The 27336-nt window shown below is 38.7% G+C and overlaps 1 protein-coding gene across 1 annotated transcript in view; it reads right to left on the reverse strand.

Annotated features, from left to right (window-relative positions):
* reps1.L (RALBP1 associated Eps domain containing 1 L homeolog) overlaps positions 1–24718 on the reverse strand; it is a 187967-nt gene extending 163249 nt beyond the window's left edge. The window contains exons 1-2 of the mRNA XM_018263236.2: positions 24439–24718; positions 17206–17410 (exon numbers count right to left, since the gene is read on the reverse strand). Coding sequence (XP_018118725.1) covers positions 17206–17272 — 67 coding nt within the window. The 5' untranslated portion in view covers positions 17273–17410; positions 24439–24718. The remainder of the gene's footprint in view (positions 1–17205; positions 17411–24438) is intronic.
* Between the last annotated feature and the right edge of the window lie 2618 nt (positions 24719–27336).

Here is a 27336-nt window from a genome sequence, read left to right on the forward strand (position 1 = left end):
CCCTGTCCTTCACTTCTCATATCCAGTCACTTATTTAATCATGTCATTTTCACCTAAGGAACATATCCAAAATACGCTCATTTATCAACCAAGATGCTGCCAAATTCTTATTCACTCTCTCGGCATATCCCCTCCAGATACTGTCACCTCTCCAGTCCATAATGAACACTGTTGCGAGGCTCATAAACCTCAGCAACCACTCCTTCTCTGCCAATCCCTACACTGGCTTCCGCTACCTTTTAAAATAAAATTCAAATTAACGACCCTGACATTCAAAGCACTTCATCCTACATCTCTGATCTCATCTCTATATACTCACCCAACCACTTGCTACGCTCCTCTACCGACCTGCTGCTCAATTCTTCTGTCATTACCTCCTCACATGCTAGCATTCAAGACCTTGCAAGTGCTGCAAGTGCTCCTACAGTCTGTCCGACTTTCTCCCAACTTTTCTGCTTTCAAAAGATCTCTTAAACGCACTTCTTTAGAGAAGCCTAGCCTCACTCTGCTTAACTACCAAATGCAATACCACATACAGTACTACATCTCTCACTCACTTAATTCTGATCCTGCCCATTCACACACCTTGTGTCTTATTCCCGTCCCTTTAGATTGTAAGCTCCTTTGCACAGGGCCTTCCTCACATACTGGTATTGGTTGTGATGCATGTAACTCCATAAGTTCTATGTATGTAATTAATGTGATTTAGTTGTATAAACACATTTACTTTACAGCGCTGCAAAGTATGCTGGCGCTATATAAATAAATGTCAATAATATTAATAGAGTTAGGTTTCTTATAAAAACGGTACACATTTTTTAATTAAAGTATATTGGAGATAGGTTTCTATTTCTTTAAAGAAAGTAAAAATGTAATTTTATTTGTTTGCCTTTTCATGCCCTTTCACCACCAGCTGATTTGGTACTTGTATTGCCAGACCATTTTTGAGCATTTTGTACTCTTTCACTTTAGGGGCCATATTATATATAGTTTTATATATAAAATATAATATATTGTTTTTTTCGGGACAACCTGAGCTTTCCTAGAATGCAAGAATTTTGGTGTAATTCCACTTCTGTAAAAAAATATAGGCTTCTAAGTTTGTAATAAAATTTAAAAAATCAAGTTTCACATAGTACAATCACATATATCAGAAACATAATTTATTTTATGTACAAGAACACAGCCAAGTTCTATGTCTCCTGAATGCGCCAATACCAAATATATATCGATTTCTCACTTGTATAGATCAAAATCTCTAAGCAGTACACTACCAAATTTCCAAAGCACTGCTCCACAAAAAGGCCAAAAATTCCACTAAACGCCGCAAACCTTTCCTAAAATTGGCAATTTTGGTGACATTCCAAAAATCACCTCAAAACTTCCACCCTACAGCATCTTATTTCCCACATAATATTAGGGATAAAGATAAATCACCCTAAATATGAATGCCTGGGGTCCAATATGTATAGGTTTACCTAAGCACGTGGCATACAGGGTTCTCAAAATGAAGACACCCACCCCCATATGGTCTGTCATTTCAGGAACTGCAAAATCAACACATTTACATGGCTTTCGGGGGGGGGGGGGGGGCAAAGGTAGAAAAAAGTATGTTCACCTCAGAAAACCATATATTTTCACCCTAAAAATGAAAGTCTGGGGTCCACTGAACAGTTTGATGCCCAATGTGCATACTTATTTGATGGCTTACGTTTATACTAATTTATAAACACTGACATTTTTATGTGGGATAAAAAGTACAAAAATTATGGTTACCCCTGAAAACCATATATCTTTGGAAAGTACATATTCTGACAAATCCAAAATAGGTAATTATGTCTTTTTACTGCAAACCTCCATACTGCAAAGCTACGCGAAAGGCAGCGGTTTTTATGACATTTCTGAAAATCGCCTAAAAATACTGCAATTAGAAACAGTTATCTCACCCAATTTCTTACATACAATTGTAAAACACCCTAAATATTGACACCAAATGTATACTGAACAGTTTGATGCCCAATATGCATAGATATAATAAAGCAGCTGGCATGTGCAGACCCCAAATAAAAATAGTGCATATGAATTATCTCGGCTGCCAATTTGCCTTCTGTGAACATCCCCAGCTGTATATTATGTGTCACAAGACCCCCCCCCAAAACCATATATTTTTGGAAAATAGACATTCAGACGAATCCACAATTGCTAAAAATGTGTTTGAACTACAAATAACTGATCCGAGTTTGGTTAGTGGTCAGAATGCTTGATCCAATAGTCACACTGGGAAATCAACAGTTTTTAGGGGAATAACAAGAGGGAAACTGATAAAATGAAGAACAAAAAAAAAAAAAAAAGATCCTATAAGTGTTTGTGTTTTGTGTATACAACTCAAACAAGTGTATAAATGTGTGTATATGTGTATGTGACCGTAAAAAACAAAAAATAAGCCAGAAAATTTAAAAAACAAACAAAAAAAACTACCTTTAGTGTGTGTACTGTGTATGTGTAAATGGATGGATGTATGTGTGTTTGCATGTATGTGTGTGTAAATGTGTAAACATAAGGGCACTTACCGTTTCTAGGAGAGGAAGGGGTCAGAAGCAGAGCTGCAGTGTCCAGGATAGCAGCAGGAAGTTTGTGGGTGGAGTTTCACACAAGGTCGGGTTTAGGAAGAAGCAGCACTGGGGGAGCAGCATACAGCACACAGGAGGAGGTAAGAAGTCGGGTCCCACGACAACCGCATCACAGGACCCGCGTGGCAGCAACCTAGGGCTTGTTGTCTAGGGGGTTGAGCAGCCAGGAGAGCATCTCTGCACTTTGATTTTGCCGAAGTGCAGAGAGGCAGCCCTTTAAACAGAGAACATAGCTCCTACGTTCCTGGCGCTTAGAACCCTTTTTTACTCAGAATGTAGGAGCTACGTTCTTGGCATTTAAAGGGTTAATGAACATATTCAGTATGCTCTGGGTAGCTGTTCAGAAACTAAGCTTAAAGGTCATTGTAAATCATCAAGGAGAAAATAAGGTTAGTCTGTCATTTAAGTTGATGCTACAGGGCAGCTACCAGTCCATTTTCAGAGGCACAGATCTTTAGTGCTGTAGGATTTTGTTTGCCTTGGGCTGATACAGAAGTCCAAAACATAATGTTCATTTCCAGCCTACGTCTTTAGCCTTCTATTCTTCAAACCTTAGCTCTCCTTTAACTATTACTCTCACACAAATATCCAAAATCGACACTGATCCCACACAATGTTTAATGTGTTTCATTCATATGTCAGTTTATAAAGGTTCCAAGACCCCTCCCCCCAAGTTTATCCGACCATTTTGAAATAAATCACTGATTACATCATAAATCATTTAATCTCATATCAACAACAAAATGATATGATCAATGCACAGTCCAGTGTCAATATCTATCCTGTTTGTAGCTTATTTAAAATATCAATGTAAAAAGTAGCAAATAGTAACTAGAAAGGGAAGTTTGAGAATAAACTTCATGTTGGTTTCAAAAACATATGAACTCACTTAATGAAATCTGATTGGCTGTTGTTGGCTGCACCCAGTTTTTCTAACTTTGGACCATAGTTATATAGTAAAAAACACTGTATACATTTTGGGGACCCTGGTTTTAATAGTGTCAGAATTGCAGCAATTGAAATTTCCCCACTGAAACTCAATGAGTGACATATGATCTACAGACCACCAGTGATCAACCATGAAGAGTTTGGTGACCCTGGTGTTAATACTGTAAGAATTGCAGCAGCTGATTGGCTGTTTGTAGCTCTGCCCACTGGTTGACCCCATGACTATGTGATTCAAGTTTGGTGAGCTCACAGAACAGGAGCTCAGCATGAAAATGTGCACTTCCCTCAAAAAGCAGTGCTCTCCATTTACTTCAGGAACAGAGCGGTGCCAAGTCAAGAGCACCCACTTGTCCACAATCACACCTCCTCCCCACTAGCAGCTAACCCCAGGAACCAATAGCTCACCTGCTTGTGTCACCAAACCCTGCTATCACTCTGATTGCTCTTGTGCAGTTGCACCTTAGTCACTTGCCTCTGCTGCCTACTCATAGTTCAGACCCTTCTCACAAGAACAGGGAGGACTAATGCCCCATGAATCTGTAGGTCCTATGATTAAACATTGCATAAAATATTTCCCACAGACTTCACTGAAGTGGCATCCTCTAATCTAGCAGCAAATTATAAAAACATAATTTTATTAGCTATATTATGCAGTACAATTTGAAAAAATTAATCTCTCAAACATGGGGATATTAGTATTTCTCTCAGCAAAAGTGCTGTCTAAAAGGCAGAAGAGAATGTTGTATGTTGACTGCTAATACTAAGACAGGGGCTCAGACACCCTGGACCCTGTTGTAACTGAAATTTATGCTCATACTGCAGTGTGAGCAATAGATTTTCTCTGCTTTTTCCATGCATAAATTAGTAACTGCATGGTTGTGTCTTTATTAAAGAGCACCTGCTGTCAAAAAATATTATCCCCAACCAAAGGAGCAGACTAATAGAGCCTGCAATCCTGTAAGGGTAGCTATTTAAAAAAAAAATTGCCCCCTGCCAGCAGGGAACTAGCTCCCAGTGCAGGCGTCCATGACAGAGCACATCTGCATAACTCGCTTATGATGTCACGCACATGGGCATAATGAGCAAATTGCAGCATTCGCTCATTATGCCCATGCATGTGCATTTACATCGGTGTAATTTAAACTAGGGATGCACCGAATCCACTATTATGGATTCAGCCAAACCCTCTAATCCTTCGTGAAAGATTCGGCCAAATACCAAACCATATGCAAATTAGGGGTGGGAAGGGGAAAACATTTTTTACTTTCTTGTTTTGTGACAAAAAGTCACTCAATTTCCCTCCACCCCCGCAAATTAGTATTCGGTTTGGCTGGGCAGAAGGATTCGGCCAAATCCCGAACCAAATTCTGCATTTGGTGCATCCCTAATTAAAACATCAATTAATTTTTTATATATCGCTTGTAACAGCTTTGAGGTGCACATAATCAGATTATGTTTTTTCCTTGCCATCTTGGGGATAAAATGTTTTTCCTAGCCTGTTTTTGCTTCACTGCTCAGCTCCACTTCAGCCCCCCAACTGCATGCATTTCTGGGTGGAATACACACATATTCCAAGTGCTAAAAAAAGACCACTAAAAACGAACCCATAAGCAGAATGTACATAAATAGTATGGTGGCTGGGGGGGGGTCGGTTTCTGTAAACAGTTTCTATACACTGACATTTGATCTTTTGATTTTCCAAATTAGACAGCCTTCTTGCATTGAGAACATGTCAAGGAGTCTAGTGATGTCATAAACCACAATATCTGTATTTGCTACTTTGTCAGCGGTGATAGTTATATAGTTCAGTTAGGTTGAAAAAAGACCAAAGCCCATAAAGCTCCTCCAAATTAACCCCAGTGCACATTTATACTGTACACACAATCTATCTATGCAACATATACCAATATCTATACTATTTGTAGATTTGGGTATCACAATAGCCTTTGACATTATGCTTGTTCAAGAAATAATCCAAGCCATTCTTAAATACATTATTAGAATCATTTTTTGCTGCCAGGGTCAGTCAGCCATTTGAAGACAAGAGTATTTGAAAAGCTGTTAAGAATAGGACATTCTATAACATACTAAAAGTCAACTTAAAGGTGAAAACCCCTTTCATGGGCTAGCAAGTCAACTGTCCCAATTTTTTTTTCTATTTATCCTCAATGTATATTTTATTTTTTTCTAAACCAAGCCTGCATTTTATACCAACAATTTACTCTGGGTGGGGCATGTTTCATTGATTTGAGAGTCACACCATTACAAGCAAAAAATACAATTTCCCTCATCTTTGCCTGTTACTATAAAACATTGGGTTAGGCCTAATAAACATATTTTGGGGTCTAGTTGCATGGAAGTGCCCATGCCATCATACTACAATCATATAATTTGCTGTCAGTAGTCTATATATATATATATATATATATAAATATATATATATATATATATATATATATATATATATATATATATATAAAAATAAATGTAGAAAAAGAAAGCAACAATCAAATAGAAGTAAATCTAATGCTTTACTGCATCACAACAAATCTGGACATCGACGTGTTTCGATCCACTAGGGACCGTCGTCAGTATGTGCATATAACTGAATACAAAGAGATTTAAATACCCCACCCATGACGTCCCACCCACGAGTGCCTCATATGTAAACCAGCCAATTAAGCACTGTGAGTAAATTGCATTGTGCATAATGCATCCAGAAATACAGCTACTAATAATGTGTCACAAATTACATCCATAATCAATTGTACAAGAGTTTAACAAGAGTTTAACGTTCACCTTATCACAGTGATATATATGTACTGTATTTCTAAACCAATATATTGTGTGTAACATTTTTTTCTGATAAATTCATACAATGTTGCCAATAATTATAAATGTGCAAAAATACCCACCTAAAGTGACAATTGTGTCCAAATCATGTATCTAAAAAATCAGTGAACCATTCTTGTTACATAGTAAATATAATACTAAGTATAAAAAATACACAATATTTTATTAAAGATTAAAATCTATTGTTAAAATCAAGTTCATCTCTGAAACTAACCCACCAAATTTCTTCAGATTATACTTAAACCAAAACTAGAGAGATATGTATGGCTCTTATCATAGAGAGCATGTTAATTCTTACAGAAAACTCTATTTCTATATATTGAACCTATCTCAGAATCTAGTGCATAATTAATCCCCAAGGATGGTCATCATCGAGGTCGTCCAGGAACACCTAGATCTGCGCAGAGGACCATTCAGATTCTAATTACTGCTTCCGAAAAGTCATAAACTATATCACGGAAAGTTTAAGAACATCTATATCTTAATTTACTGTCACAATAGGGACAGTAGAATACAAATGATAATTTTCACCAATTGTTTGTACAATTCACTCTACACCTTCTCCCATATCACTCAACTTAACATCTCTCGCTCTGGTTGAATTTTTAAATCCATACTGGTGAGGCAGGACAAATCAACTTTAATCAATACCACCAAAAATCCTGATTGAATTAGCAGTATTCGAGGATCAAACGTGCTCTTAAGGCAAAATTTCTCCACAGGCAACTCCAACTTATCCTTAAAGTGGTCTTTTAGTTTCATCTTGTGTTGGAGGTGATATAAATCCACCTCCAACCCAAAATCCTTATCAGTAGCCACAGGGTCAAACGATAATCCTTTCTCTAAAAGAGAAATCTCTCCCTGTGCGAGCAAGTGATTACTTAAATTAAAAGTTACTTATTTCGGTTTTCTTGGGGGTTTTCCTTTGCGGGTTATCACTTGTAATTGAACAGGCGGGTATGGATCTTAATAAAGTTCGCACTGAGATCTCTAACCTTGAATCCACCTCACTTGTTGTTTTAACATCAGGCCAATCGATTGATTGGAAACAGAAACTTGAGATCAGTATTGAACAATATCGACAAGAACTAGTGGCAAGCAAAACTAGTTAAGGTGGATCAAGATTATAGAGACAGGAGAGTCTACGGTTGGTTGATTGGTGCTGATAATCAGAGCAGGAGAACCAAGTTTCAAGTTGGAGGAGTAGAAACTTCTCTACAATTGATAGATCAGGAGATCTAACGGTTCTGATACAGAAACGAATTGAGCCCATACACCATGTGTTTCCACGGAAATGTCATCAAGGACAAACAGTCCATCTTTTTTGGGGTCACAAACAGACGTGTATTTTTTAGGAGTCTGAGGAGAAAAAGGAAACATACCAGACGCGGGGTTTCAACCAGCAGAGGAAGACCCCCAAGAAAACGAAACAAGTAATTTTTAATTTAAGTAATGACACAGGGAGAGATTTCTCTTTTAGAGAAAGGATTATCGTTTGTCCTTGTGGCTACTGATAAAGATTTTGGGTTGGAGAGATGGCCCATTATTTCAGATAGAGGTTCTTTATTTTCTGGGGTGTCACAATTTTTGGACAGTTATTTGCAACCATTATGTACAACAATGAAATCCTATATTGCGGACACTCCGGCCTTATTACGAAAATTCCGGACAATCAAAGCATTGCTGGTTACACGTAGGGATGCACCGAATCCACTATTTTGAATTCGACCGAACCCCGAATCCGTTGAGAAAAATTTGGCCGAATACCGAACCGAATCCAAACCCTAATTTGCATATGCTAATTAGGGGTGGGAATGGGAAAACATTTTTTAATTCCTTGTTTTGTGACAAAAAGTCACTCGATTTCTCTCCCTGCCCCAAATTTGCATATGCAAATTAGGATTCAGTTCAGCTAGGCAGAAGGATTCGGCTGAATCCTGCTGAAATAGGCAGAATCCTGGCCGAATCCCAAACCGAATCCTGGATTCGGTGCATCCCTAGTTACACTTGATTGCTTGCTGGTTTCTAGTCGCTATACAACCACTTCACATGAAGCGTGGAGGCATGTAGGATTGCTCTTGCTGAGGCACAAAATAAGATGCCACCGATTGAATTCTTGTGTACATTATTAGAAATGATGTTAACTCATAATTATTTTCAGTTTGAGGACCATTTTTATCTACAGCGGACAGGCCCAGCTATGGGCTCCAATGAGGCCCCCTCATATGCCAATTTATTTATGAATCAGTTTGAAATTTTTTTTTTATCTACTCTGAGATTTCAGATAGATTATTATTTTATTGTAGATATATAGATGATATTTTTATCATTTGGCATGGGGACCACATTGGAGTCCAGTCATTTGTCCAGTCACTCAATTCACTACTCACTACAGTAAAATTTTCTCTAATGTTTGATGAAAGGTCTGTGGACTTTTAGCTAACCAATTTTGTGTTGGTACTACTCTTTTCAGTACAGAAACAGACCGTAATACAATTCTCCATGCACATAGTTTGCACCCTCCGGCTTTATTGAGATCTATTCCCGAGTTTTTCGCAATAACTCAAATGTTGAGGTTGCACATGAACAAGCAAAGGAGATGATTGAAAAGTTTGTTGATAGAGGTTACCAACGTACACATTTGGAAAAAGAACTATGTAGAGCATGGACTACAATTCGGGATAATGTCTCACAAAAAAGTATGCAGAATAACAAACAGTTGATTTATCTTTTAGATTACACACAGAGGAGTAAGGTAAACGGAATTGGCAAATTGTACAGATGGATTCTAGTCCGCCTTTTACAGATACTCCACCTCCGACTTGTGTATTCTGCAAAGGGAGATCCCTGCGGGATATGTTAGTCGTTACTAACTTGCTTGATACAGCCAAAGGTACAAAGAATTGGTTGCCAGGTTTGAAACCTGGATGCTATCGATGCAATGGCTGCCATACATGTGTTTTTTTGTTGACGGGACAATCATTTCCACACCCTTTGACAGGCAAGAGACTCTATATCAGGGGTCAGCAACCTTTACTATCAAAAGAGCCATTTTGCCCCCTCTTCCACTAAAGAAAAATAGTCTGGAGCCGCAAAACAGTTTATAAACCTTTAAAAGTTTTAATCTTTTTTTTAATTTAAACTGTTACAACAACAGAATACAACAATCAGAAGTGAAGTTTGTTGTGCAGACCTACTTTGAAATAAATTAAACACTGAATAGCCCTATTAAATGCTAGTGTTCTCATCTGTTTAATGTGACTTCTATTTCTGAAGCTCCATGCTGATCTTCCTTCTTTTGTCTTGAGTGTGTGACCGCGGTAAGGACCATGATGAATCATCTTGCTGTGGCTCAGTCTTGCCTGTCACTCCTGGAATGTCTATACAGCCCTCGCACCTGCTGGCGGCTACTTGAGTGTGCGACCACGGTAAGCTTACCGTTTGCTTACCGTGTCGCACACTCAAGAAGCCACCAGCAGGTGCGAGGGCTGTATAGACGACCTGACAGGCAAAGCTGCAAGACCGAGCCGCAGCAAGAAGGATGAAGAGCCGCATGAGGCTCCGGAGCCGTGGGTTGCCTACCCCTGCTCTATATTAAACAAAGACTCACATGCTTCTCTGAATATGTGGTATATTTAATGACATGTACATGCAGTTTATATTATGTTGGTAAATGTGTGACTCCATTTAGGTTGAGAATGAACAACCATCGAATGAGCATTAGAAATGCATTATCTACAGGGAAAATAAACAACATAGTCTACCTACTCTGCGATGCATGTTGATTGAGTCGATCCAGAAGGGGCGGAGACAGAGATAGACTATTATTGCAATGTAAGGCCAAATGGATTCATAAACTGTACACTTTGTCATCACAAGGACTTAAAGGGATACTGTCATGGGAAAAAAATAATTTTTTCAAAATGAATCAGTAAATAGTGCTGCTCCAGCATAATTCTGCACTGAAATCCATTTCTCAAAAGAGCAAAAAGATTTTTTTATATTCAATTTTTAAATCTGACATGGGGCTAGACATATTGTCAATTTCCCAGCTGCCCCAAGTCATGTGACTTGTGCTCTGATAAACTTCAATCACTCTTTACTGCAAGTTTGAGTGATATCACCCCCTCTCTTTTTCCCCCCAGCAGCCAAACAAAAGAACAATGGGAAGGTAACCAGATAACAGCTCCCTAACACAAGATAACAGCTGCCTGGTAGATCTAAGAACAGCACTCAATAGTAAAAACCCATGTCCCACTGGGACACATTGTTACATTGAGAAGGAAAAACAGCAGCCTGCCAAAAAGCATTTCTCTCCTAGAGTGCAGGCACAAGTCACATGACCAGGGGCAGCTGGGAAATTGACAAAATTTCTAGCCCCATGTCAGATTTCAAAATTGAATATAAAAAAATCTGTTTGCTCTTTTGAGAAATGGATTTCAGTGCAGAATTCTGCTGGAGCAGCACTATTAACTGATTCATTTCGAAAAAAAAAAAAAAATTCCCATGACAAGTATCCCTTTAATGAGAAGTATTCACTTGCATGTTTCATTTATTTTCCTTCTTTTTTCATTTTTTAGGTTGCGCTTAAAGGAGAAGGAAAGCTACGGAGGCATTTTATTGCCAATAGATTAGCTGCAATTGTGCAAGCTAGAATGCTATAGTTATTCTGTAGAATGTTTTACCATACCTGAGTAAAAAGCCATAGAAGCTCTCTGTTTGTTTAGGATAGCAGCTGCAGTATTAGCTTGGTGTGACATCACTTCCTGCCTGAGTCTCTCCCTGATCACTTATACCTCTGGGCTCAGATTACAGCAGAGAGGGGGGGGGAAGAAGAGCAAACTGAGCATGCTCACACCAGGGGCAAGGAGGTTTAAGATGAAGGCAGGAAGTCTGATACAGAAGCCCATGTGTACACAATAGAAGGAAAGAAATGCAGGGGACTCAGAGCAGCACTACTTTGAGGGTTTACTGGTAAATTTAGGTGGACCTTTCTGATAAGGCTTACTTAGTTTTAACTTTCCTTCTCCTTTAACTTTGCAGTGAATTGTGTAAATGTGTGTTAGGATTGATAATTTTTTTCACTCTAACAAATATTTAGGCCATTTTGGAACTTTATCTACTTTAAGGCAGGGTTCATATTTTTTTGATTTTAGTAATGGCTTTGGTATTGATTATGGTTGATTTGTCCTGGCTCACCAGTAGGGATTTAAAAACTCAACCAGAGCGAGAGATGTTAAGTTGAGGGATAAGGAAGAAGGTATAGAGTGAATTGTACAAACAGCTCCCTACTCAGTTGGTGAAAATTATAATTTGTATTCAACTGTCCCTATTTTGATAGTATATTAAGATATAGGTGTTCTTAAGAACACCTATATCTTAATAAACTATCAAAATAGTATAAAACTTTCCATGATAAAAAGTATGACTATTCGGAAACAGTAATCAGAACCTTATTGGCCTTCTGCGCAGATCTAGGCGTTCCTATATTTTAACAATTTAAACGATGGACTGCCTAGATCAGGGTGGTCCAACCACCCCTTGTGTGGCCCCCCACATGAAAGTCTGCCTGCTGTGTCTGCTTACCATGTGTAAGATTTAAAAGGTATGAGTACAGAGATTAATTGGCCCCTGCATTGTTTAAACCTCAAATTTAATCCCCTGAATTGTTCACACATGGATTCCCCCCTGCGTTGTTCACACCCTAAAGCCCTGCACTGTTCACACCTGAGATCCAGACTGAAACTGCCCACATTGTTCACCTGTTCACACTTCATACAAAATGCTGATGTCACGGTATGTAGTCCCTCTTAGTCCTCATAGGTTTCCCTTTCTCCTGCTCTGTTCTGCCTTCCCTATGCTCCCTGTGTGAGCCTTACTCTGCCTGCCCTATGCTCCATGTGGGTGCCGTACTTTGCCTGCCCTATGCTCCCTGGGTGTGCCATTCTATGCCAGAAAATTTCCGGCCCTCGGTAACACAGAAGTTGGACAGCACTGGCCTAGATTATGACATCCTTGGGGATTCATTTTGTACTAGATTCTGAGATAGGTTCAATATATAGAAAGAGATTTTGCAGTAAGAATTAATAAACTCTCTATGATAAGAGCCATATATATCGCTCTAGTTTTGGTTTGAGTATAATCTGAAGAGAGATTTGGTGGGTTAGTTTGGAGATGAACTTGATTTTAACAAAAGATTTTAATCTTTAATAAAATATTGTATATTTTTAAAATTTATTTTTAGTATTATATTTATCACTATGTAACAATAATGGTTCACTGATATTTTGAACACAATTGTCACTTTAGATGGGTATTTTTGCACATTTATAATTATTGGCAACATTGTAAGAATTTGATTATCAGCATAAAAATTGTTGAACTCTATACAGTATAATGGTTTAGAAATACACATCACTGTGATAAGGTGGATGTTAAACTCTGTACAATTGATTATGGATGTAATTTGTGACACATTATTAGTAGCTGTAGTATTTATTGATTCATTATGCACAATGCACTTTACTCACAGTGAATAATTGGCTGATTTACATGAGGCATTCGTGGGTGGGACGACTGGGGGGTATTTAAATCGCTTTGTATTCAGTTATATGCACATCCTGACGTGGGTCCCTAGTGGATCGAATCGCCTCAATGTCCAGATTTGTTGTGATGCAGTAAAGCTTTAGATTTACTTCTATTTGATTGTTGCCATGAGTGCTTTCTTTTTCTATATTACATATGCTTTCTTGTGAGCACCCTGCCAATGCTATTGAGGGGAGGGGAGTGCCAGTAACAAACATTTGTTTGTATATTTACAGTTAGGTCCATAAATATTTGGACAGAGACAACTTTTTTCTATTTTTGGTTCTGTACATTACCACAATGAATTTTAAATGAAACAACTCAGATGCAGTTGAACTGCAGACTTTCAGCTTTAATTCAGTGGATTGAACAAAAAGATTGCCTAAAATGTGAGGCACTAAAGCCTTTTTTTTAACACAATAACTTAATTTCAGGGGCTCAAAAGCAACTGGACAATTGACTCAAAGGCTATTTTGTGAGCAGGTGTGGTCAATTCCTTCGTTATGTCATTATCAATGAGGCAGATAACAGTCCTGGAGTTGATTTGAGGGGGGGGGGTGCTTGTGTGTGGAAGATTTTGCTGTGAACAGACAACATGCGGTGTTCTCCATGCAAAAACAGAAAAAAAGCCATCCAAGAAATTGCTACAATATTAGGAGTGGCAAAATCTACATCCTAAGAAAGAAAGAAAGGACTGGTAAACTCAGCAACGCAAAAGAACCTTGATGTCCACAGAAGACAACAGTGGTGGATGATTGCAGAATCATTTCTATGGTAAAGAGAAACCCCTTCACAACAGCCAAACAAGTGAACAAACTCTCCAGGAGGTAGGCAAATCAATATCCAATCTATCATAAAGAGAAGACTGCATGAAAGTAAATACAGAGGGTGCACTGCAAGGTGCAAGCCACTCATAAGCATCAAGCATAGAAAGGCAAGATTGGACTTTGCTAAAAAACATCTAAAAAAGCCAGCACAGTTCTAGAAAGACATTCTGTGGACAGATGAAACCAAGATCAACCTCTACCACATCATCAGTAAAACGCGGAGGCAGTGTGATGGCTTTGGCGTGCATGGCTGCCAGTGGCACAGGGACACTAGTGTTTATCGATGATGTGATAAAGGACAGAAGCAGCCGAATTAATTCTTTTTTTTTTGGCAAAAAATGCCAAATACAGTATGTGGGATGCACTATTAGGAACCTAAAGAATCGAATTAGGGAGCATCTTAATACTATTAAATCAGGGAGTGATTGTACACCGATCTCTAGACACTTCAAAGATTGTAATGGCGGTAATCTACAGTTTGTTTCAAACCAGAGTATTGAGAGAGTAACCTTGGGCCCAAGGGGAGGAGACTTACAAGCTAAATTGTTAAGGACAGAAGTGAAATGGATTTATAAAATGTGCACGAGGCAGCCCAGAGGTTTGAATTCTGTATTTGATATTAGCTGTTTCTGTTAATCTGCGTATGGAGCACTATTTGTTTTTGATAGGAATCGCAACAAGTTATAAACTGGAAGAGATGTATCTAAGTATTTTGTATCCACTTAAGCATCTAACTATATTTATAATGTGACTGGATGGGATATATTTATGTAGTAACGATCTGAGCAGTAGTTATTAAATGAAATTACAGAGATTCCTTTTATATCTTTACGTATGGATTTACGTATATAGATTTTACTCTGGAATGTGCTAAATTAATCAATTTATAAACTCTCGATTAAATTATGTTTTTATAATAATGGTTTTTATACAATGGTTTGTATAAATTTTGTATTTTAATTCAATGTGCTGAACGGGTTAACATGTTAATTGTAGGGGTGGATCATGTGGGGTTTAAATAACATGTTTATCCAAGTGGAAGTGAGGTCTCTGAGGAAGTGCAGTGACACGAAACGCGTCAGACCTCATGGGGCTGGGTTTGCAGTGTATCAAGATGTTTGAATAAAGTATTTCACTCACAATCTGAAAAATAAGCGATTCCTTTGAAGTGGACTCCAGGAGTGCACCATCCAAACCATTTGTGTGTTCAGAGACATACTGTCTACTCCAGCTAAATGCAGTCAAATTAATTGGGAGGTGTTTCATAATACAGATGGAAAATGACCCAAAATATACAGCCAAAGCAACCCAGGAGTTTATTGAAGTAAAAAAGTGGAATATTATTGAATGGCCAAGTCAGTCACCTGATCTGAAACCAATTGAGCATGCATTTCACTTGTTTAAGACTATACTTCTGGAAAGAAAGGCCCACAAACAAACAAACAACAACTGAAAGCTGCTGCAGTAAAGGCCTGGCAGAGCATTAAAAAGGAGGAAACTCAGAATCTGGTGATGTCCATGAGTTCAAGACTTCAAAACAGAAAGTGGTCAACACTGGCTTCCATTATCGACCCTCCATAACATAGGCCAGAAAAATCCCAGCCCTCTGTATCACAGAAGAAACACTGGTCTAGGAAATTCTGCATGTGGGGAAAATTGCAGATGCTGTGAGCAAACAGCATTTAATTAGAAAGCAGGATTGTGTGGTGATATTATCACCTGGGGGAAGAGAGCTCTCTGACAGGAGGAAAAGCAGGAAGGAGGGTGTGTGTAAGGGTTATCTGAAGCAAAAAGAGCTATACATAGGATATATTACTGTGCCAAGCAAGTTGGAGACAAAGGCATTGAACCCCTAAGCAGGGCTAAAACTTAGCTGGCCCAGAGGTCTTGCCCTTTTATAGCAGAGTGGGTTGTTCTGTCTTATGAATAAGATCTGTATGTTGCTTCTACTTCTGTTACTTCTGTTGTGCTCTATTCTATTCAAATTCTATTGTGTCACTGCCTTTCTGCTGTGAAGTTATTGCTAAGGCTGCCATTTGAGTGAATTACTACAGTAACGTATAACTGTTCTTTAAAAAAAAAAAACACTAATAGGATATGAATGCTGTACAATTATACAATATACAGTTACAACTTATCACCATATCACCATGTCCAAAATTCCTAGAGACTGCGGGTTATGGGTAAAACATGCCCTCTGACGATTCAACAGCTGGTATTGTCTATATTCTTGACCTTTTCAAAGCACTGGTAAGGCTCCCTCTGCAGAGCTGCATTGGTCTACAGTGCTCAAATGTTATTATTATTGAATTAGATAAAGTCCAAAGAAAGGAAACTAAGTTGATAAAGGGTATGGAGAGTCTCAGTTATGACAAAAGACTGGTCAAACTGGGGTTGTTTATGCTGGAGAAGAGACGCTTAAGGGGGATATAAAACTATTAAGAAATATAAGGGGACAATACTATAAATATCGAATGCTTGATTTACCAGTAAGTTCTAAAACTGACACAGTTGTGGAATTCCCTCCCTGACTTAGTTGTACCGACAGATACATATTGGGTTAGATGCCTTTTGGGTAAGTGAGAAAATACAAAACTACTGAAAATAGCTCTTAATTATCCTCTGAAGGAGCATCCATCTTCTTTATCTGTATCCTAATTCTGGTGTGCTTTCTGTAAGATTCTGGACAATGCTTTGATTATCACCCTCAAAATTAAAGGTCCAGGAAATTGTGGACTTGTGCTAGGTGGGAGTTAAAGGGGACCCATTACAAAAAAAAATATTCCAAATCCTATTTTATCATGTTAGTCAACCAAAATAGACTTTAATTACACAATATAATTTTTTTGAATTATGTTTCCTTCGGTCAGGGAATTCATAATTATAGCAAGCAGGCAGAAGCAATTTTGTGGACACTTATTAAGGCAAGCTTGTTTGTGCACCAGATTGGGGAACCTGATGTCCATCCCCACAAAGTGGTTACACAATTAAATGGTAAAGAGAGAGAGGGAGAATGTCAGAAGTGCAGCAAGGGGTTTGGTACGGAGGAGAGGTCTTAGGTTTTGGCTAGGGATACTCGCATTCCTAGTCCTTTCATAGAAAGTTTCCTGGTAACCTTGGGAGCACCATTGCATGGGGTGCAGGGTGGATACTGTCAGTGCATTCCCAAGTGTCATAGTGCAGGCACATTCTGACACACATTGTTGCATCATGATGTCATTGTGCATATTAAAGCATGATACTGCAATGTTATCATGCATTCTGCTGCATTGTTGCCATCCATTTAGGTGTAAAAGGCCTGTGTATTATAGTTCCTGCCTAAGCTTTGTTTGTTACTGTACTAATGGGTACTGACTCCATACCTGTTTCTGACTTTGATTGCTCTGTCTGGCCCTCTTCTGTACTGCACTTTGGAGCAAACTCTGCCATTTTCAGGTTCCCTGGTGGTCCACAGCAGAAAGTTCTGGGGGCCCCAAAAGGACGTTGGTGAAAACCAGTCCCTGCAGGAGTCTTCGGCTCACTAAAGAGTCTGATCTCCCAAGCAACCCAGGGTTTCTGCTTTACAATCTGCAGGATGTGGAAAATCTAGTTTAGCCAAACATTTGTAATCATAGAGGAGACATTGATCGTACCCTCCTTCAACAAGTCGACGGTAAATAAGTTAAACAACTTCACACACCTCACAGGCTCAATGAGGAAACAGGTGATACAAATCATATCTATGAAAAAAAAAAAATTCATTTTACATGGTTTTACATGGTATGGTTTTAGCAACATATTCTACTAACAACACTTTGCTCTTAACAAAGCTCTACATATTCTACAAATAACATGTTGTTCTTAATAGAACTCTTGTTGGAGGGAAACAGATTGTTCAGCCTGCATTAATGTTAGTGGGGTCTACGAAATTCATTGTATTGCCAACTATAGTTATAGCAACAGCAGACCCCACTAGTTCCAAACAAGAGGAGTTTTATGTGAACGCTTGGTCATCAGCAACATTGCAGCTAGTTTTGGTGCTTTGCTTCTGATGATTCAACGATATATGAATCAAACAGATGAATTAGTGGAAAATTTCTGTGAGAGAGGGTACGATAAGCTGAACTCCAGTCTACTAAAAGCAAGGTTCTCGGTCTTAAAGGAACAGTTCAGTGTGAAAATAAAAACTGTGTAAATAGATAGGATATTTAAAATAAAAAATGTTTCTAATTAGTTAGTTAGCCAAAAATGTAATGTATAAAGGCTGGAGTGACTGGATGTGTAACATAATAGCCAGAACACTACTTGCTTTTCAGCTCTATAACTCTGAGCTAGTCAGCTACTTGAAGGGGGGGTGACACATGGTACATATCTGTTCAGTGAGTTTGCAATTGATCCTCAGCATTCAGCTCAGATTCAAAAGCAACAGATATGAACCATGTGCCCCCCTCTCAAGTCTCTGATTGGTTACTGCCTGGTAACCAGGGTAACCAGTCAGTGTAAACTAAGAGCTGCAAAGTGTTCTGGCTAGTATGTTAGACATCCAGTCACTCCAGCCTTTATACATTACATTTTTGGCTAACTAACTACGTGTATATTAGAAACATTTTTTATTTTGCACAGTCTATCTATTTACCCAGTTTTTATTTTTACACTGAACAATTCCTTTAATAAGGATAAGTATAATAATAAGAAAAGAGTATGAAAAAACAAAATGCAACATGTGTAACAAGTTATGGCACCATTCTACTTTTATTAAAGTAATTTTTGAAACACTGGCCCATTCCACAAGCTGTTCAAAGAAAAAACATTATTCTGTTAAAAAAGGGGTAAAAGCATAGCTGATGGTATCATAAGAATGGACATTAAAGGGGTGGTTCACCTTTAAAGTAACATATAGTATGTTATAGAACTACCAATTCTATGCAGCTTTTCAATTGGTTTTCATTATTTATTTTTTATAGTTTTATAGTTATTTGTCTTTTTCTTCTGATTCTTTGCATGCTTCAAATGGGCGTCGCTGTCCCATTCTAAAAAATACAATGGTCTAAGGCAGGGGTCAGCAACCTTTACTATCAAAAGAGCCATTTTGCCCCCTCTTCCACTAAAGAAAAATAGTCTGGAGCCGCAAAACAGTTTATAAACCTTTAAAAGTTTTAATCTTTTTTTTAATTTAAACTGTTACAACAACAGAATACAACAATCAGAAGTGAAGTTTGTTGTGCAGACCTACTTTGAAATAAATTAAACACTGAATAGCCCTATTAAATGCTAGTGTTCTCATCTGTTTAATGTGACTTCTATTTCTGAAGCTCCATGCTGATCTTCCTTCTTTTGTCTTGAGTGTGTGACCGCGGTAAGGACCATGATGAATCATCTTGCTGTGGCTCAGTCTTGCCTGTCACTCCTGGAATGTCTATACAGCCCTCGCACCTGCTGGCGGCTACTTGAGTGTGCGACCACGGTAAGCTTACCGTTTGCTTACCGTGTCGCACACTCAAGAAGCCACCAGCAGGTGCGAGGGCTGTATAGACGACCTGACAGGCAAAGCTGCAAGACCGAGCAGCAGCAAGAAGGATGAAGAGCCGCATGAGGCTCCGGAGCCGTGGGTTGCCTACCCCTGGTCTAAGGCTACAAATGTATTGTTATTGCTGATCCTTTTATTCAGGCCCTCTCCTATTCATATGCCAGTCTCTTATTCAAATCAATGCATGGTTGCTAGGGTAATTTTGGCCCTAGTTTCCAGATTGCTTACAATGCAAATTGAAGAGCTGCTGAATAAAAAGCTCAATAACTCAAAAACTTGACAAAAAATTAAAACAAATTGCAAATTATCTCAGAATATCACTCTCTACATCATACTAAAAGTTATCTCAACGATGAACAACCCCTTTAAGGAAAGGTTAACCCAAAAACCAACTTATAAAGAAGAAAGAGACATTACTGGCTAAATATTTTTTTGAGAATAAACAATGTATCTCAGCTCAGTTGTCAGATTCTGGAGGTGGATTGGTCTTCCCATTGCTTCTTCTGGAAATCTTCAACACACTGTGGACTAATTGGATAATTAAGGACTATTGGTAATGGAGGCATGATCTATGGCTTTAAAAGGTGTTTGTGGACTTTATTCTGTATCCTGACTAAGGGAGTGTGTACCCCCCGAAATGTTGATACATTTGGTGTTGCAATAAATGGGGTAAGCTCCCCAATTGCATGACTAGAGTATGCACGGCTCCGTATATATGTGGGACAATGACATTACTTTAACAAATGGATTGGTCTTTGATAATTAAGGACTATGGGTAATGGAGGCGGTATCTATGGCTTTCAATGTGTTTGTGGACTTTATTCTGTATCCTGATTGTTGCTATAAATGGTGCGTGTGTGCACACCATGGTGTGCACGGCTCCGTATATTTTGCAAATATTTGGTGAAGCCATCATTGTTGCACACTTAAAGGGATACTGTCATGGGAAAAATGTTTTGTTTCAAAATGCATCAGGTAATAGTGCTGCTCAGGCAGAATTCTGCACTGAAATCTGTTTCTCAAAAGAGCAAATATATTTTTTATATTTAATTTTGAAATCTGACATGGGGCTAGACATGTTGTCAGTTTCCCAGCTGCCCCCAGTCATGTGACTTGTGCTTTGATAAACTTCAGTCTATCTTTACTGCTGTACAGCAAGTTGGAGTGATATCACCCCCTCCCTAATAATAGAACAATGGGAAGGTAACCAGATAGCAGCTCCCTAACACAAGATAACAGCTTCTTGGTAGATGTAAGAACAGCCAGTGGCGGAACTACCAGGGGAGCAGGGGGTGTGAGCGGGCCAGGGCCCGCAACCCCGCCTCAGGGCCCCCGGCAGCCCATGCGCCACTGACAAATGCGGCCGTATGGAGGGGGCAGGGCCTGGCTGTGCGTCACGCACCAGGGCCCGCCCCCCTCTAGTGACGCTACTGAGAACAGCACTCAATAGTAAAATCCAGGTCCCACAGAAAAACACTTATTTACATTGAGTAGGAGAAATAAAAGTCTGCCAGAAAGCAGTTCCATCCTAAAGTGCTGGCTCTTTCTGAAGCACATGACCAGGCAAAATGACCTGAGTTGGCTGCCTAAACACCAATATTACAACTAAAAAAAATACACTTGCTGGTTCAGGAATGAAATGTTATATTGTAGAGTGAATTATTTGCAGTGTACACAGTGTAATTTAGAAATAAAAACCACATCATAAAAATCATGACAGAATCCCTTTAAGCTGTTGAATGATGTACTGGTGGATTTGGACAATGTAAAACCACAACCAACTTGTTTGCTTAAATGTGTATTTTGAATTAGCTCTACATGTATGGGCAGCTGAATCTATGCTGTGTGTGGTTACACATGCATTAATAGTGCAGCTCTTCTCAATTTTCTGCTAGGTGATTAAGATGCCATAAAGATGGTGCTCCTTTTTCAACTCTATTCATCACTAGTAAGTTACATGCATGTGGACTAAGGAACTTAATTGCTCCTTTAGCATAAAGGCAATTTGATACAGACATTTACATATATCTTATTTAAATAATTATATAATAGTTTTATTTAAATACATTCAATTCCATTATTTCAATAATAATTATACAATTATGTGAATTATGTACTAATGTAGAGTGACATTTTTTATTTTGCCTAAAATAAGAGGTCAATGTTTGTTTTTTTGTTATGTGATAAAATACAAACTCTGCACCTAGAATTACTGTATACGGTTGCTGAAGTGTATGCAATAACTGTAAAACAAATATCCTCTTTTTCATGTTTTTTTGTGTCACGATGTATTGCTTAACTTCTATTGTGTGTTTTTTTTTCTCCCGAAAGACAAATGAAAAGTTCAAATAGTAGGCTTTTTTTTTATGTCAAGGCGTAATGAGGCCACTGAAGTTGCACTTTTTGGGTATAACAACCAGGAAGTGCTCTCGACATGGCTATGTAAAGATAATCAATGAACACAAAGCAATTCCATTAGTTAGCATAAGCTAAATACACATTGCCTTAACAAAGTAACAATAATATTCCAATAAGTGTGAGTTCCTCCAAAAAATAATAACGAACCAATAAATTAAAAAATAAAAAATGTTTATTAGGACATATTGGACAGAGACCTAACGCTTTTCGTGCCTGTTGGGGCACTTACTCATAGGCTAAATGGCACACCCCTGTACACAGAATATAAAAGGGTCTGTGACCAATCACAAGAGACAATACGTTACCACTTAACATAATCAATAAAGACACCTAGTGGTTAAAATGCTTATTGTTACATACAAATACTATGAGTTTCAATACATTGTTCTAAAGGTAACATAGTAAGGGTTAACTTGGCCCATATATCTACAATGTTAAATGAGCAAAATAAATTAGAAAAAATATAATAAAGGAATATTAATTAGAAAAAGAAATGTGAATTAAAAAAAGCAAAAAAAAAAGAGAATGACAAAAAAATATGTATGAAAAAAATATATACAAAATAAATAACGAAAAAAATAATAATGAAAAAAGTAATAATAAATGGATAAGCACAACAGTGAAAAAATATTAATGTAATATATGTAAAAGTTTATAAAAGTTAATAGCACAAATACTTAGGAAAGGTTTTCTCCAATTATATACTTTAAAAGGAAGGTCAGGGAACATAGTATATATGAAGTTAGATGTAGGTTTAAATATAATACGTTTAGACCATATAGTGTATAGCTCAAATACAAACTTATATGCCAGTATGACAATTGCCACACACGACATGTTACTGTGATAAGAAAAAAGTAGTGTACTTGATGATTATTCATAGATATTATAGCAGTGTGGCTAAAAGTAGCTATATAGTATATTTAGAGGCTATTATTGTAGCAATATAGGGTTCAGGTACTCTAGTTGTATAGAAATCATTGGTTATTTAAAAAAACATGTTACATCATAGTCACTATTCAAACCAGAGGGTTTTCTACTTTGTAAGTGGAAAATCCATTTTGTTTTCAAACGGAGTAACTTCAGTAAAATATCTCCACCCCGTTTTCCACTTTATCTATACCTAGGACGGCTAGTTTGGTAATGTCCCCCCCGTTGCACTCCTGGAAATGTTTAGCTACCTGAGAATCCTGATATACCTTTTTTATATCTAGAATGTGTTCTCTGATACGATTTTTCAGTGGGCGAGAAGTTTGGTCCAAGTACTGAATATGGCAAAGACTGCATTCAAGGAGATAAACTACAAATGCAGTGTTACAATTTATATACCACTTAATGGTGTATTCACGTCCAGTAATACTGGATTTGAATACTTTTGATTTTTTGACATGTGCACAAGTAAGGCATCTGACTGCCCCGCACTTGTACATACCCTTGGTATTGAGCCAGCCCGTATTGGTAGTAAGTGCTTGAACCAAACTAGGGGCCAACCAATTACCTATTGTACGTGTGCGACGAGTAACTGTTTTATAGCCTTTAGCCAGAACCAGATCAAAGGCCGAATCTGTTCTAAGTCTTTTAAATCTTTTTAATACTATTATATTGTGGACTGTATTCTGTAATAAAATAGACTGGATGATCTATTTTAGCCTGTTGTGTAGTGACACTGTTGTTTTATTTTCTGTTGTCAAATGGTTCCTATCTTGTCTTATGATTGGATGAAAATTTAGGGCTTTGTTATAAGCAAAATCTAAATGAATATCAGAGTACCCCCTAGCACGGATCTGTGTCGCAGTATTTTTGATTGGGCTAGGAACTCTTGTGTATTTGTGCATTCAGTCCCTCTCATATTCATATTACAGTCTCGCATTCAAACCACTGCCTGTTCGCTAGGTTAAATAGACCCTTGCATAGCTGATGAAGTACCAAACAGAGTTGCTGAACAAACAAATAACTGAAAAACCACAAACAAATAAAAAATGAAGACCAATTGTAAACTGTCTCAGAAATCAATGTCTAAATTATAAGTCAAGTTAAGTCAAGTTTAATTGGCTTCTAGTGTGTGAATGTGATACAGACCTTAAATGTAAGATCCACAGGGGCAGGAACTGGTGTGAAAGATGTCTAATTTCTGTAAAGAGCTGCAGAATATGTTGGTTCTATAAATTAAAGGATAATAATGTCTATGTGATTTTAAAAAAAAATGCTTATTTCACATTTCCAAGTTCATTAAATGTACAGCATGGAAGGGAAAAAAAGGATATGTGCTACCTCTGCCAACAACTCTTACTTTTTTTGGTCAGCTGATATTTAGACACAATGTGTGTTTTAAGTTTTACAAGTAGAAGCTTGCAGACTGCATGCAACTAGCTACCCACTGACATTTGACATTGCTTTCCGAATCAAACCATATGCATGACATACACCTCTTACTTTAATGGTGTACACATACAATTGTATTTTATATAAAAGCTAAAGTTGATTGTCTATTTAGTCTTTACAACATTTAAAGATATTCAAAGCAATCCACATCATTGTTAATTAGGCAGTTTTATGGTTAACTGTAAAAACCACTGTAAAATACTCTATACTATTGAAGTTACTTTATTCCCACTTGATTTATTCAGGCATTCAGTTACATCAACAGGCACACTTGGGATCTAACACTCACCTGTCACTGATAGTATTGCTGTTTTCTCAGCCTTGCTGATTCTTGGCCAGAAGAAGCAAATAACCGTATGAGCAGACTGCTTGGTGAATCAGACCATCACAATATGCTCAACGAGAGACACCAGCGGCAAACCACCCGCTTATCCTGAAACAGTGCAGATTTTCTTAATACAGCCCTCAGTTCGGGATCACTGTTTAAAAGTCCCGCAGCACCGTTAACATTTCGCTCCTCGATTGCTTCCGGATAGCTAATTCAGATGTCACAAGTCTCATGTCGCGAGATTGTGACGTCACTATACACGTATACAAACACAACGGAGCCACAACAGGGAGCAACAAGCTATGATGGGGTATAGTAAATTTGCAGCAAAGGCAAACTGGTAGTCAGTCTACGTCTGCTCACAATTGTTTTTCGCTGCTCGCACCTTTTTCGGGAGATATTTTTTTTTTTTGTGTGATTTCCACCTATCCCTGTTACCAGCAGAGCTTCAGCTCCCAATGTTTCGCCAACATTAAAGGAATTGTTCAGTGTAAAAATAAAAACTGGTTAAATAGATAGGCTGTGCAAAATAAAACATGTTTCTAATATAGTTAGTTAGCCAAAAATGTAATATATAAAGGCTGGAGTGATTTGATGTATAACAAGTCAGTCAGGACACTACTTCTTGCTTTTCAGCTCTCTTGGTTTACACTGACTGGTTACCCTGGTTACCAGGCAGTAACCAATCAGAGACGTGAGGGGGGGCCACATGGGTCATATCTGTTGCTTTTGAATCTGAGCTGAATGCTGAGGATCAATTACAAACTCACTGAACAGAAATGTACCATGTGGCCCCCCTTCAAGTCGCTGACTAGCTCAGAGTTATAGAGCTGAAAAGCAGGAAGTTGGATTCTGGCTGTTTTATTAGACATCTGTTCACTCCAGTCTTTATACATTACATTTTTGGCTAACTAACTATATTAGAAACATTTTTTATTTTGCACAGACTATCTATTTATAAAGTTTTTATTTTCACACTGAACTATTCCTTTAAGTAACTCATGGTTTTCTCTGTCAACTTCTACTTTTGCAGAATTTTAGACTGGCCTACTTAGATACTGGGACTTGTCCCTTTGGTACTTACCTTAGTAAGAAATTTGCCCTTTCTGCAACACATTGTTTAAACTATTTTATGCTTTTTAAAAGTTCTGCTTGTATATTTGGTATTGCCATGTTCAGGAGACATAGGGGCAAATTTACTAAAGCGCGAAGCGTCTAACGCTAGCGCAAATTTGCCAGCTTGACGTCATTTAGTTACTTTGCTGATTTACTAACGGGTGCTGGCGTAAATTCGCTAGCGAAGTGGACCTACTCTAGCGCTACTTCACACCCTTACGCCAGGCAAAGTTGCGATATGGCGATGGGATGTAACTATGCTAATTAACTAAGTTGCGCCAGACTTTACTTCTCCAGGTCAGACCAGGTGAAGTTCAATACAATAGATAGGAGCTTGTCCAAAAATAGTTGAGATTTTTAAGTCCCTAAAAACGCTGGTGTCTTTTACTTTTTTAAGGGTGATAGTATGAAAAATAGCGTAAATTTTTTGGGGGTACCCTCCTTCCCCCCTACATTTCCTAACATATGGCAACTCAACGATACAGTGGGCACATGTGTAGGGCAATAGAACACCTTTATTTTATTTTTTAAAGGTTTCCTGGGCTTGTGTAGTGTAATGTAGTTGCTCCAGTATATACGTCCATTATATTTTAACTTCACGCCGTATGCAAATTAGCCATTGCTAGTGTAACTTCGCTTTGCCTGACGAACTAACGGTAGCGCAACTTTGTTATCGTTCGCCTCCCTGAGCGCAACTTCGCATTTTAGTGAATTTGCATAGCGCTGGCGAAACTATGCCTGGCGCATGCGCTGTAGTGGCACGTGGTGACGTCACTCCGCATAGAGAGCTGTGCTGGCCTGGTGCGTTGGTGTTCGAATTGAAGAGAGCCAGCTCAGTCCAGGTGGTGACGGTGCTGCTGACTGCTGCACTTTGTTATGAAACTGGCTAGGCTGGTCGCTGGTGTGGTGACTTGGAGAACAGTGAGCAGAGAGGTACAGTGACATTCAGATCTGGGGCAATCTTTTTGGTGCTGCTGCTTAGACGTAGGGGGCCAATGCATTGTTGGCACAACAGTTACAGACTTGGGGGGGGCAATGCATTGTTGGCACAGACTTGGGGGGGCAATGTATTTTTGGCACAACAGGTACAAACTTGGGGGGTCAATATGCTGGTGGTACAACAGGTACAGACAGGGGCGATCCTGGCCCCTCTGCTGCCTGAGGCAGCAGCAGTTGCTGCTGCCCCCCCCTCCCCCGGAAATTCGCTCTTAAAGTACCAGGAGCAGCATTTTTGCTGTCCCTGGTACCTAGTGGGGCGCTGCCGCCTGAGGCGATAGCCTCAACTTGCCTCATTGGCGAAGCACCCCTGGGTAGAGATTTGGGGGGGCAATATGCTGGTGGCACAACAGGTACAGACTTGGGGGGCAATATGCTGGTGGACCACAACAGGTACAGACTTGGGGGGCAATATGAAGGGACAACAGGTACAGACTTGGGGGGCAATATGCTGGCACAACAGGTACAGACTTGAGGGCAATATGGAGGAACAACAGGTACAGACTTGGGGGGCAATATGCTAGCACAACAGGTACAGACATCTGGGCAATATGCTGGCACAACAGGTACAGACTTGTGGGCAATATGCTGGCACAACAAGTACAGACTTGGGGGGCAATATGGAGGCACAACAGGTACAGACTTGGGGGCAATATGGAGGCACAACAGGTACAGACTTGGGGGACAATATGCTGGCACAACAGGTACAGACTTGGGGGCAATATAGAGGCACAGCAGGTACAGACT

Source organism: Xenopus laevis, chromosome 5L (assembly GCF_017654675.1).
Source record: "Xenopus laevis strain J_2021 chromosome 5L, Xenopus_laevis_v10.1, whole genome shotgun sequence".
NCBI lineage: Eukaryota > Metazoa > Chordata > Amphibia > Anura > Pipidae > Xenopus > Xenopus laevis.